General features: G+C 45.2%; 1 protein-coding gene across 3 annotated transcripts in view; it reads right to left on the reverse strand.

The window, feature by feature from the left end:
* CTTNBP2 (cortactin binding protein 2) overlaps window positions 1-14479 on the reverse strand; it is a 146197-nt gene that overhangs the window by 77566 nt on the left and 54152 nt on the right. For all 3 annotated transcript variants that reach the window (XR_016311998.1, XM_089672097.1, XM_089672098.1), the window contains exon 3: window positions 9037-9261. Coding sequence is in view for 2 of the 3 variants with exons in the window: in XM_089672097.1 (XP_089528223.1) it covers window positions 9037-9261 (225 nt within the window). In the remaining variant the exon portion in view is untranslated. The remainder of the gene's footprint in view (window positions 1-9036; window positions 9262-14479) is intronic.

Raw genomic sequence — 14479 nt, forward strand, 5'->3', positions numbered from 1 at the left:
GTTAGTGTTAATAAATTATATTGTTTATAACATATCTGAGGTCTGCGTTTCCCTGCTTCAGTCACACACCTCTGGTCATACCTGGGAGCCCTGACATTACACCAAGGCCAATCCTGACCAGAAGTGGCTGCCCAGGGAAGCCATCTTGGCTTGTTGATGGGAAGGATGGATCTTGATGAGGTTGAGTATTTATATCTGCTAGTGTTTGATGACAGGGAGTATGCTTATCAAACTCTGAAGGAGTATCCCCGGGATGAATTGCTAGAATGTATACGGCTCGCTCATGTTCTAGTAGATCAGGGCACAGAGTTCTCTGAGGTGCAGCCATTGATTGAGGTTTGTGCAGAGTTGGTTTCATCTGGTTCCCCCGAATGCAGGGATGAATTTTTGCCACCATTTAGTGCAGACCAGGTAGAGTCCCTGGTGTGGTTATTAGAGGATGATGTGGGTTACTTTCTGGAGCGTTATTCCACATGTTCACCACAGACACTAAGAGATTGTATAAACGCAGTGCAGTCATTGACCAGACTGGCTTTGTGTAAGCTCAGCTTTGTTCAACCCATACTGCAGACATGGACAGACTTGTTGCACCCAGCCTCAGTCAGCTTACAAAGACCCAGTCCTGCTTCTAATCTATTTCCTCAAAGCTCTACTCCTGTATTCCCAACAGCACCTCCAGTTACAGCCCAGTATACTTGGCTATCTACCGCATGTCAGTCCCCTGTTCCCACTCGCTGCACCTACCCTGCCTTTAACCCTGTAAAAAAGCCCTCTGTAGCAACTGCTCCCTCTCCTGTTCCATCCTCCAGTTCTTCTCTGTCTCCAGCTGCTCCATTCGTTTGCAGACCTGCGTTTACTTGCAGTGCTCCAGTAGTTAAAACCAGAAAAAAGCGAAAATTCTTTCCAACCAATACCATCCTGCCAGTATCCAAACCGGTGAGCCTGCCTTCCGTGGTTCAGCCTGATGCCTCTACTCGGCCTGAAGCCTCTCCTCGGCCTGAAGCCTCTACGCGGCCTGAAGCCTCTCCTCGGCCTGAAGCCTCTACGCGGCCTGAAGCCTCTCCTCGGCCTGAAGCCTCTCCTCGGCCTGATGCCTGTACTCGGCCTGATGCCTGTACTCGGCCTGATGCCTCTACGCGGCCTGAAGCCTCTCCTCAGCCTGAAGCCTCTACACGGCCTGAAGCCTCTCCTCAGCCTGAAGCCCCTACGCGGCCTGATGCCTGTACTCGGCCTGAAGCCTCTACTCGGCCTGAAGCCTCTACTCGGCCTGAAGCCTCTACTCGGCCTGATGCCTCTACTCGGCCTGATGCCTCTACTCGGCCTGATGCCTCTACTCGGCCTGAAGCCTCTACTCGGCCTAATGCCTCTACCCAGCATGATGAACTGATCCAGCCTGACGATCCTATTAGGCCAGGTGACCCGATGCCCGCTGTCCAGTCAGACGATCCAATGTCTGACCCAGTGCCCGCGGTCATACCAGTTGACTCGGAGCCCACTGCCTTGCCAGATGACGCGGTGCCCGCTGGCAAGCCAAATGACCTGATGCCTGGTGACCTAGTGTCCGCTGTCATACCTGATGACCCGATGCCCGCTGTCGAGCCAGACAATCCGGTACCTGATGACCCGGTGCCCACTGTCGGGCCTGTTGACTCGGAGACCACTGCCTTGCCAGATGACGCGGTGCCCGCTGTCGAGCCAAATGACCTGATGCCTGGTGACCCGATGCCCGCTGTCCAGCCAGACGATTCAATGTCTGCCCCAGTGCCCGCGGTCATGCCAGTTGACTCGGAGCCCACTGCCTTGCCAGATGACGCGGTGCTCGCTGTCGAGCCAAATGACTTGATGCCTGGTGACCCGATGCCCGCTGTCCAGTCAGACGATCCAATGTCTGACCCAGTGCCCGCGGTCATACCAGTTGACTCGGAGCCCACTGCCTTGCCAGATGACGCGGTGCCCGCGGTCGAGCCAAATGACCTGATGCCTGGTGACCCGATGCCCGCTGTCCGGTCAGACGATCCAATGTCTGACCCAGTGCCCGCAGTCATACCAGTTGACTCGGAGCCCACTGCCTTGCCAGATGACGCGGTGCCCGCTGTCGAGCCAAATGACCTGATGCCTGGTGACCCGATGCCCGCTGTCCAGCCAGACCATACAATGTCTGACCCAGTGCCTGCGGTCATACCAGTTGACTCGGAGCCCACTGTCGTGCCTGGTGACTCGGTGCCCGCCGCTCCGCCTGGGGGCCCGAGACCTGTTGCTCCGCTTGGGGGTCCAGCGCCCGCCGCTCCGCCTGGGGATCCGGCGCCCGCCGCCCCGCCTGGGGGCCTGAGACCTGTCGCTCCGCCTGAGGGCCCGAGACCTGTCGCTCCGCCTGGGGGTCCGGCACCTGCCACTCCGCTTGAGGGCCCGAGACCTGTGGCTCCTCCTGGGGGTCCGGCGCCCGCCGCTCCGCCTGAGGGCCCGAGACCTGTCGCTCCACCTGGGGGTCCGGCGCCCGCCGCTCCGCCTGAGGGCCCGAGACCTGTCGCTCCATCTGGGGGTCCGGCGCCCGCCGCTCCGCCTGAGGGCCCGAGACCTGTCGCTCCTCCTGGGGGTCCGGCGCCCGCCGCTCCGCCTGAGGGCCCGAGACCTGTCGCTCCGCCTGGGGGTCCGGCGCCCGCCGCTCCGCCTGAGGGCCAAATGACCTGTCGCTCCGCCTGGGGGTCCGGCGCCCGCCGCTCCGCCTGAGGGCCCGAGACCTGTCGCTCCGCCTGGGGGTCCGGCGCCCGCCGCTCCGCCTGAGGGCCCGAGACCTGTCGCTCCGCCTGGGGGTCCGTCGCCCGCCGCTCCGCCTGAGGGCCCGAGACCTGTCGCTCCGCCTGGGGGTCCGTCGCCCGCCGCTCCGCCTGGGGGCATGATGCCTGTCGCTCCGCCTGGGGGTCCGGCGCCCGCCGCTCCGCCTGGGGGCACGATGCCTGTCGCCCCGCCTGGGGGCACGATGCCTGTCGCCCCGCCTGGGGGCACGATGCCTGTCGCCCCGCCTGGGGGCACGATGCCTGTCGCCCCTCCTGGGGGCCCGGTGCCTGTCGCCCCGCCTGGGGGCACGGTGCCTGTCGCCCCGCCTGGGGGCACGGTGCCTGTCGCCCCGCCTGGGGGCCCGGTGCCTGTCGCCCCGCCCGGGGGCCCGGTGCCTGTCGCCCCGCCCGGGGGCCCGGTGCCTGTCGCCCCGCCCGGGGGCCCGGTGCCTGCCGCCCCGCCCGGGGGCCCGGTGCCTGCCGCCCCGCCCGGGGGCCCGGTGCCTGCTGCTCCGCCTGGTGGCCCGCTGCCTGCTGCTTCGCCTGGTAATCCGATGTGCCTCTGCCCGGAGTCCTGCCCGATGTGCCTCTGCCCGGAATCCTGCCCGATGTGCCTCTGCCCGGAGTCCTGCCCGATGTGCCTCTGCCCGGTGTGCCTCTGCCCGGAGTCCTGCCCGATGTGCCTCTGCCCGGAGTCCTGCCCGATGTGCCTCTGCCCGATGTGCCTCTGCCCGGAGTCCTGCCCGATGTGCCTCTGCCCGGTGTGCCTCTGCTCGATGTGCCTCTGCCCGGAGTCCAGCCCGGTGTGCCGCTGCCCGGAGTCCTGCCCGGTGTGCCAGTCCTTGATATCCCGCCAGTTGCCAGACCCGGGCGGTGGAACATTTTGCCCAGCTAGGACTGTTTGGAGCGTCCTGAGGCCGCTCCTTGAGGGGGGGGTACTGTTAGGAATGGACTGGCCAGCAATGGTGGGACTCACCTGCCTTTTGATCTGCAGTACCAGGGCTGGCCAGCGGGTGTTCCCAGCAATCAGAGACTCAACTCTGCAGCCAGCTAACACCTGTAACTGATGATGCTGGGGTATTTAAGGGATGGCCAGACCCACAGACTCGGCCTTGGTGTTGTGTTTGTCCTGGGCCCTGTATCTGTCCTGCATCCTGTTTCTGTTCCTTTGCTGACTTCTCCTGCTCTGATCCTGGCTTGTGACCCTGACCATCCCTCTGTCTGACCCTCTGTACTACGCTGCTTGCTACCTGTTCTGATCCCTGGCTTGTGACCCGGACCATCCCTCTGCCTGACCCTCTGTACTATGCTGCTTGCTACCTGCTGAACCTGGCCTGTGACCCCGACCATTCTCCGCTTGCTCCCCCTGTACCTACCTGCCCAATTGATATTGACCCGGCCTGCCTGACGACGCTTGCTTGTATGTACTGTTATCTGTGGGTGGTTGGTTTGGTTTGTTTGCACTGTATTATGTTTAGTATTGCACTGCGTTTATGTTTGTATTGTTAGTGTTAATAAATTATATTGTTTATAACATATCTGAGGTCTGCGTTTCCCTGCTTCAGTCACACACCTCTGGTCATACCTGGGAGCCCTGACAGATGGGGCACTATTCCTCCCACTGACACTGATGATGGGGAACTATTCCTCCCACTGTTTTGCATTGGAAGAGGGGTAGTCTTATATGGCGAGTATAGCCCAAACACTACATTTTAGCAGGAAAAGTAGGGGGTCGTCTTATATGCCCAGTCGTCTTATACGCCGGCAAATACGGTATCCTAAAAACACACTCCAACAGATGAAGTGTTATTTTCCAAAAAAGCAACATCATATTTACAATTAAAATCTGTCACTTGGATTACTTCTTGCATATACTGTCATACCAAATTTCAAATAGAAGACATCCTAACTTTACATATATCCTGACACATACTCAGATGAATTAGTATCTGATAATCTTTCTAAACAGTAAATGGATTTGCCTTATCCCTCCCAAAGAAGAAGTTACACAAAATTTGTCCTTGAAGAGGTTAACTTGTCTACTGTAGGTTTTTCTTGGCAAACTCAAAGTAAACAATAATGAGAGAACACCAAGTTTTGAATGACCAGCTATGGATCCAATTACGTTGACCTACGAAGTAGCAAACGCTAAATCTGACAGAGCTATTGTTAGTCTTGCTCTTGCAGCAAAAAAGAATAAGCTTTTCAAACTCTCATATGCCATTAGTCTTCTTTTGCAACTTAACACAGCACACAGAAACAGATCTCAGTCATGAAACGGTTCACTTGCTTTAGGGATTGCCAAGTACTTCTTGGAGAGTAAAACAATGTCAACAATAATAAATGTTTTAAAATAATTATTAAAATGTAATGCGATAGACTATGAAAGTGTATGTCTAGGCAAAAAAAACCCAAAAAACTTTTGCAGTAGAACCCCATTTGGTCTCTTCAAAAACACAGCAAGTGCAGAAAAATATCTGTTGATATAGCTGTCCTGCTATAAATCCAGTGAGCTACTCACTTCTTGATTGAGCTGTCAACTATGTGGCAATATAATCCTAAGCAGTATTAACCAAGAAGCATAAGGACAATGCAATAATTAAAAATGTTTTATATATATATTTAAATTATTGCATTATCCTTATGCTTCTTGGTTAATACTGTTTAGGATTATAGTGCCACATAGTATACAGGGCTTAAAATTTCAAGTCCTGAGCTACTAGCCAGGCCTTCAGAGTTACTCACCATCAACAAACACACACAAACAGAGACACCTGTACACACACACAGACATGTACATACACAAACATACACACTCAGACACATGTACACACACGCATAGAGACACATGTACACACACACACACATACAGACGCATGTATACACACACACATACACACAGATACATGTACATACACAGAAATACACATGCACAGACATGTACATACACACAGACACATGTACATACATACACAGATACATGCACGTACATACACACAAACACACACACAGACACATGTACGTACATACACACAATGTACACACACACATACTTGTACATACACGCAGAAATATGTACAGATACACACATGTACATACACATAGATACATGTACATGCATACACAGACACACACAAAAACTCACACACATGTACACACACACACATGCACGCATGATGTTATGTGCTCTCTCCTCTCCCCTGAAGCCACCACTGGCTGACATAGAGGATCATGTGACCAGAGTGAGCTGAAATTAGGTAGACACACACCCCTATAAAAAGTTGCAGTACTTCGTTGTTCACTCACAGAGTCGGGTACTGCACTCTAGGGGGAGGCAGAGAGCACAGCACACTCCTTCCTTTGCTTTCACTGCGCTCAGCTATTGAGCAGTCTGACGGCTCCCAGTGCCAATGAGAGATCTGGCCTGAGCTCAGAGCCTGCTCAGCAAGATGGCCCTGGGGTACACACTCTCCCCCACCATAATTTCCACTCGTTATTGGCGAGCAGAGTGGAAATTTCAAGTCCTGTGTATATATATATATATATATATATATATATATATATACATATACATACTGTATGTATGTTTGTGCTGTTCTTGTGTGTCTAACATACCTAAACACATGCATGAATTTAAAAAATCAGGACCAGACCGTATAGCAAGGCAGGTGTAAACCAGGAACTTTTAGGTCTGCTCACCAGAGCATCTAGGATCTTTCGTTCCTGTGCTGTATGTGTCAGTCACAATGAAGCACAGGTGGAGAGCACCAAAAAAAACACTCACACAAAATTATCTTAGAGCACAGCGCAGCAATTACAGGTAAGACATTATTGTAGGTGCATGGCTTAAAATTAACCTTTTTAAAACTTAAAAAGGGGGGCTAATATTAATGTTAAGGTTTTGAAGGTGCATGGTGTCATTTGTATCCTTCCTTCACTAATAAGTCACTGGCTTAAACAACCACGTGCATATTACATTTCCTGACAATTTGATCGAGTTCAGTGACTCACCAAGTAGAGAACTGCAATTGAGAGACAATGCAATTATGTATATAGTTTATAGTACTGCTTGTACTGTATATGTACTGTGGCAGGGTGGCCCCTGCAGGCACAGCAACAGACCTGTATATCGCTGCCTGTTTCCGGGTTACATGCGCACACATGCACCCCTACCTGCCTCCTCCCCTGTGATCTGACACAGTGGGAGTTTGTCAGCAGATCCCAGCCAATGATTCATGGCCAGGACCTGATGCAAAGAAGGGAAAAGAAACAAATCAATCTGTAGTAAAAAGCAGCACACATTTAACCCCTTGATTACCTCTAGATGTTAACCCCTTCCCAGCCGGCATCATTAGTACAGTGACAGTGTATATTATGAGCACTGATCACTGTATTAGTGTCACTGGAGATGCCAGTGGCAGTTAGTAAGTTCCCATAAAGTGTCAGTTAGTGTCAGATTGCATTCCGCACTATCACGGTCACACTATAAGTCACTGTATAGAAAAAAAGTTGCTGGTATATAAAAAAAATGCCAATACCATCATTTATAGATGCTGCAACTTTCAGGCAAATCAATTAATATACACTTATTGGGATTTTATTTTTTACCAAAGACGTAGCAGAATACATTTTGATCTAAATTTATGAAGGAACTGTATTTTTTTTTAATTTTTATTGAATATGTTTTATAGCAGAAAGTAGAAAATATTGTTTATTTTCAAAAATGTCATTCTTTTTCGTTTATATATATAAAAAAGATTAAAAAGTCAGTAGTGATCACATACCTCCAAAAGAAAGCTCTATTTGTGTGCAAAATAATAAATGTAATTTTGGTACAGTGTTGCATGACCGCACAATTGCCAGTTAAAGTAGCACAGTGCCGAATAGCAAAGAATGATCTGGTCATGAAAAGGGTAAAATCTTCCAGATTGGAATGCTTGGTAAATGAATGTCTCAGATATAAATACATTACTCGTATTTGTAGAATGTAGGGCTACCTTAAAGTATAAAAAAAGGCTAATTACTCAAACAGGAAGTGAGAGGAAATCCTCCAATGGGGAAACCTGTTCTGCTGCCTAACATTGTATTACCCTCCTTGATTTGGAGACATCCCCTTCCTGCTGGGTTTTAGGAACAGGTGAAGTTAAGGGAAATTTCCCTGGTGGAATACAGACATATCAAGAAATAAAGCCCAAAAAATGGCTTTACACTTTAAAACAGACGTAAGTTAAGGAGAGGAAATATGCAGTGGTCCCTGTCCCTGGAGTGCTCATTCCATCCAAATATGGTGGTAATGCGAAAAGTAGTAGGAAGATAAGAATGAACCCAACTTTTTTTGAGAGTACAGAGTTTTGTAACAGCTTATTTAACATAACCGTTTGTCCCTTCTACTGTTTCTGAAGTTAAGCAAAATGACAGACCACATTATACTAAATGCTTGTGGGCAAAACAAACTGCATTTCATTCAATATGAATTTGTTATTTCTTTTATTAATTATTGAAATGGGTATGCTGAAGGTATTTCCATGCATCATGTTAAAAAAGCTGCCAAAGCTATGATTCTAGACTGTACAAATTGGCAAACAATCAATAGCATCTTGCACTAGTCTCTTCAGTAAACTGAATTCCGATTGGTTACTGTTTATTACATCAATTTGCACTATCTATTGAACAAGCCCTGCTTGTAAGTCATCTTGTATCTGCAACCAACTTGTAGGATTAACTGTACTGCAAATTAAGTGACTGCCAACATAAGGAAAAATATATTGGTAGCAGGTGAGCAAAATTACTCTCTAGTTTTAGACATACTTAAGAACAGATCTGCACCATTATCATTTCCTTTAGAAATTCGCCCAATATGAAATCCTGTAAAAAGTGCACATTATGTCTGTTTTTAAAGTAAACATTTAAGAAACATGGGTGCTTTTAGATATGCACATACACCCTGGGTTGATGATCAGGAGTTGGGCCCCGCTCCCCCCCCCGCCTCACATTTGGTCCTTTATGGAGATAGGAGCCTCACTAACCAATTATAGGGCTCAGCAGATGGGAGGGGTGGGGCCAGGTTCCTTACAATATGTACAGGAAACTTTGCATATAAAAATGGAACCCAGGCAATGGCAGGCATGCTTACACTGAAAACACAGTGATGTCTGGATACCCAAATGCCTGCAATAAGCTGAGACCATTGGTTTAGTCAAGTATGGTACCATTCTCATCTGCTTTAAACCATAATTTATTCGATCTAAACATCTTCACTTGCCTTTCTTTGTCTTCTTTCAGCAGCAGCAAGTTGAGCAGACATCCTTTCTTGCATCTTCCTGCAGTGTGCCATGACAGCTTCCAAGATAGTGAGGGGATTGCTACAAATAGGCCTCTTTTCTTTATCAACAGCACCTGCTTCAAAGTCTCGCTGAAGAGCAAGGAAGGGATCTCCAAGATTAAATCTTCCATATCGTTCTTGAACAAAAACTTCCTTCCTCCGTGCCTTAAAAATAGAAGAGAAAAATTTAATCCATGCAGCATCTTATCCCCTTATGCAGTATCATTCTCCAACTCCTAATGCATACATGCAACTGTAAATATGGAGAAACCATTGTGTACGTTTGGGAATAGCAATTAGACCTCAGCAGAAACCTTTTTGCTAAATAAACTCTTTGCTAAGTAAATGTAATGCCTGATTGGGATACCTTAAGATAAGAGACAAGAATGTCCACAAAGTATACGAAGAAGTACCCTTATGTAATATGTACAAACACATCTAATTTATATTTCTTATGAGGAACAGTTGGGTGGCAGCAATATCAAGCATGCACAACTGATATCCAGCATCTATGACCATCTTAAAATGTATGTCTAGCCATTTTTTTTTACTTTGAGGAAGGAAAAACCTTTTGGCTGGACATAAACTTTAATTCTTAGTTAACACTGATATGCGGATCTAACATGCTATAAAAATGTGAAGTACAGGACATAATTTCCTATAACCATATTAAAGTAAATCTATAGCGATACAAATATGGAGGTCTGCCATAGTATCCCTTTCTGAATTGTAAATGCTTGGCTACCAGGTTGACCCTCAGGCTTCAAATAGTTACTTACCATAAACAAGTAAACAGAGCAAGAATGTCACAGTAAAAGAACTCTTAAGCATATGTGTTCCAGGCCAGTAACTCGAAATACTGACTGAAGAAGGTCAGCATAGCAGCCAGACAAACAGCATTTCTGAAAAGGTTAGCATGACATCCTGTATGTTTTACTTATAACAGATGTACTTTAAATACTAGCTACCTGAGAGGCTCAATTTTGAAATGAAAAGTCACTGTGAATCTGTGTTGTTCATCATTGCCCTGAAGCTGTATCTCATAATGAAAATGCATGAATCTATCCATGTAAATCACCAAAAAATATGTTCTTAGCATTAAAAAATAAACCTTGGCCATGCTGGTCTACTACAACCTGGTAGCAGAAGCTCAGTGCATGAACCTAGTGACTTTCTTAGTTCATTGACTGAAAGGTTACATAGTGCACTGCGAACCAAGTGATTTTTTTTTTAGCACAACCTAGGTTTGGTCATACACACAAATTGTCAAATTTGATAGACAAATATTTACCATACAAGCTAATAAACATGTGGTATCACATATATTATTAGTACAATTACATTTGTCATCCTGACTCAAAAGATCAACATTAGTACTGGAAATAAGCAGAGAGCCTAATCTACCAGAACACCTCTAAACTGTAAGCAAATGTGGTCAGCGTAAAATTCTTCAATATATGTAGCCAGGTTGTATGCCCTTTGTAGCATGATCCTCAAGATAATTTAGATGCACAGCACTGTGAAACATATGGGTTTATAAATAAATTCTAGCAGTTATGGGACACATCTATTTTTGTTGGACAGGCAGCAAACTATTTTATCTGTAATCTTTATTTTATCTTTTTATCTTTAACATTAATCGGAAGCATGACTACCAGTGTGAATCACTGACTGTACCATCAAAAGAAAGAAAAATGTGTTATAGGCAAGAAAAGAATTCAAAATGCATTATAGTAAACGGCATGTTCTGTATACTACAATAAATGCTGACCTTGACCGCATATGGTTTCAGAAATAGGGGTTTGCATTACATAAAACACTTTTCATTGTGAAGGCCAGGTTCTATTCAAGTAAAAGCAAAACAGGAAACTATTGTACATATGTATTTATGACACAGAATGTGAGCACACCATCTGTCAACATTCTCAGATTCTGGTAGCTGAATTGCCCAAATGATGTGTTAATTACTCAAATACATTTAAAAATTCTGTAAATATGCCCGTAGTTTTAAAAGAAAGATATTCTTATAGTTTTCTAGAGGTTTATAGACATCTGTTTATAATGTGCTTTTCCAAATAAAAGGACCACATTGACAGGTGTAGGCATTTAATTATATTTTATTTGGGAAATGCACAAAGAAAATGTGTTTTTATCATACTGGATGAAAAGACAGCCATGAATTGTGAATTCAAGATTGAGCATTCAGGATCACTTGGATATATAAACTCTTAAAAAATGCTAATTTCTGTGCATGTGCTTGCAAACACATAAACTGTGTTCCTTACAAGATTTTCATCAACCATATGTTTTATGAATGTGGAGTTGCAGAGTTACCATGTGGTGCTACAAAACAAACTTTTAACATTATCAATTCTGCCTTACATTTGCATTGATTAGTGATGTTAAAAAAAAAACACACACACACACGGACAATTCCTAGTCCAAATCTACTTCGACTGAGACACAACAGGCTCTGTGTGGCTAAAGATGCCAGAAAGAAAGCATTCTCGGAAGCAGAGGTCAGCAATGGCAGCCTTCACATTTCCTCTGCAACTGGGTTTCTTTAAGTCCGTACTGGAATATTCATATAACAAAAAAGAGAAAAATACAAGTATGTACAGTATATATGGAAGACTGATTAATATACATCCCTCAGCAGGTTCACACTAAAAGCCTACCATATTTGGACCTGTACAGTTTCTGCATTCTTCACTGTAAACATCCAAAGGAAGCTTGCAGAAAGCCAAACTGTGAGTACAGAACAAGTCAAAGACATACTTCTGTTTATGACCTCCTTGGTGACAACACAGCATATATGATTTCTTCAATAAGAAGTAGATTAATTAAATACAAACCCCTGGCAAGCAGCTACACATACATCCTAAATTCATATATAGTGTGTGTTACAACTAAAATGATTATCGCATATTTGTGTTATTTTTTTGAAAGGTTTTAAAGAACTGTCACAGAAGATTATGTAGACAGACAATTAACAAACATTAAAAGAATTACAATGATAAGCAACACAGGATCACGGCCACGTAGATGGAAAGAACAGGCTCAGAAGAAATAATGTATCTAGGATGCAATATTCAGATGTGCTAAGGATCTATGTTTAGAGATGTTAAACTCATCCAGGTTAAAGAAGAGAGGTTTTATTTCCTCTAATTGACCAAGGGTTGGACATTTTTGCATCTTGGTGGTATTTAGCTTTTAGCTTAATGCCAGAAACTGTATGAATTTGGAGCAAGAAACAAAGAGAGAGAGAGAAGGAGGTGAACATGGTCCATCTCAAAAAATCCTGTGCAAGAAAGAGGAGAGAATGGAGTACAAGGTATAACAACAGGATAGAGAGTGTAAATTAGTAGGGAAGGTGTGAGAAAATGAGGCACATAGGAAAGGGAGAAGACACCGGGTCCCTTTGCGTGCACTCCTCCAAGGTGTGTCACCTATCGGGAGGCATACCTTGCCTTTGATAATGAAGGGTGGGCATAATGTATCCATGGGGTCCATACTTCAATAATTTTTTATGGGTGTTCAGAAGAATGCTAGTAAGTTGCTCAGTGATAAAAAAAAAATGTGTCTATATGTTGTCAGACGTCCATGAAATGTGTGAACTGTTCCTTCCAAGCTCTTGCAATAATTTTTTTGCAGCTAGTAGTACTTAAGTGGCTATTCTGAACTGGGCCTCAGTGAGGGTAGGAGGCTGAAGATGAAAAAGTGTAAACCAGGGGTCTTTTGGGAAGCTGCACTTAAAAAAGGTCTGTAAAAGCTTACGTACTTTGGTCCAGAATCTACTGAGCATAAGACAGGCCTACCAGGTGTGCATTCCATCTCCTATCACATTGCAGACTTTAAAATATGTATTGATTAGTGAAGGGTGGAGGTGTACTAGTCAAGATATAACCATGTACCACCTGGTGACAGTTTTAAATGCTGATTCAACTTTAGTTATGTTTATGGAACATAAGGACCACATTTTTTGCCAGTCCACCTTGGTTGTGGTACACTGAAGCACTCTCCTATTTGGCAACATGGGCATGGTCAGTATGTTTAATTTGCTAGAGAAACCCCCAATTTTCAGTATGTTTGGTTGAGCAGTTAAGTTGGGATCAAATAACAGAGATCAGCTTAGGAAAGACAGTGGTATACAGATAGTTGGGTAGTGAGGTCCCTACTAACAAGCACCGAGTTAAGCCAGTGTTTGGTTTGCATATACTAAAAGAGTTTTGAGGATGGGGCTTGGAATTTCTCTCTTGCACTGTGGTTTGTATGGTACACTGGGCCTAGGCAAAAGAGCAGCTACAGAGACCCTAATATAAGTTCTATACATTTATGATGGACTTCTTGCAAACTGTTTGAAGGATAAGGTTGCCTCAGTCCAGGTCCAATTTAATCCAGTTTTGCGGTAGTCCACAACATCATCTGTTCTCATTTATCACTTCAGCTGTAAAGTACCATAGCAACAGGGCAGCTGGATTCCTGGTCAAACGCATTTCATAGTTCCACCAAAGCAACTTTGGCTTCAAAATCATCCCAGTAAGGCATTCTGGACATCTAAAGGTCTCAAGGGATTACCAATACCTGTTTGGGTCCAGAATATTTAGTGGAGCAATTAAAAAAAACACAAAACATTTCTGTTTTTAAGAACATTGGCCGTTGGTGCACTAAATGTCTTGCTCAACAATTATTTTTTGTTATCAGGACGCTGGCCCAAACCAATTCTTGTGGAACAACCCTGAGTTCTCTGCTCTGTGTATTCTGAGATGTTTCCTATTCCTAAGGGTAGATAGTCATCTGCCTACAGCAGGTGAACAGGAGAAAGTTAGAGACATTTTATGATATTCATGGCAAAGGATGATGGCAGTTTTTAACTTACTTGACAAGCAGATCATAAAAAGTATCCCGGTTTGCGCCTCTTCAATACCACTAAAGAATGGTATACATCATGCTTAATTTTTATTGCAGTATTGTATACAGTATGTGTTACCAAAGGGCAACTTAATGCAAAGTGGGCTTTCATTTCACTGCCAAATATATAATATTCAGCTGTATTTATCATCGTTTAAACATGACATTTATTTCTAATGCGTAAGAGTGCCCATCAGTTAAAAGGTAACACTTACAATATTGTGATGCCTGGGACATCTCCATCTCTCAGACCATACACATTTTCCATTAAGAATCGGCTATCATCAAGCCTTCATACTACCACTTAAGGAATACTGTATGAAGTAAACACCTTATTCCCCAATACACTTTACAGCCTTTATGCTTTCAAAACCTCACTGGTGGATTACTACTATTGTGCGATCTACTTCTTTCTGTGTCTCCACTAGAGGAAATGATCTGCTCAATTTGTCCAGAGACTGAAATTTAGGTA

The sequence above is a fragment of the Staurois parvus genome, unplaced genomic scaffold (assembly GCF_062004578.1).
Source record: "Staurois parvus isolate SC_StPar_1 unplaced genomic scaffold, SC_StPar_1.0 ptg000120l, whole genome shotgun sequence".
NCBI lineage: Eukaryota > Metazoa > Chordata > Amphibia > Anura > Ranidae > Staurois > Staurois parvus.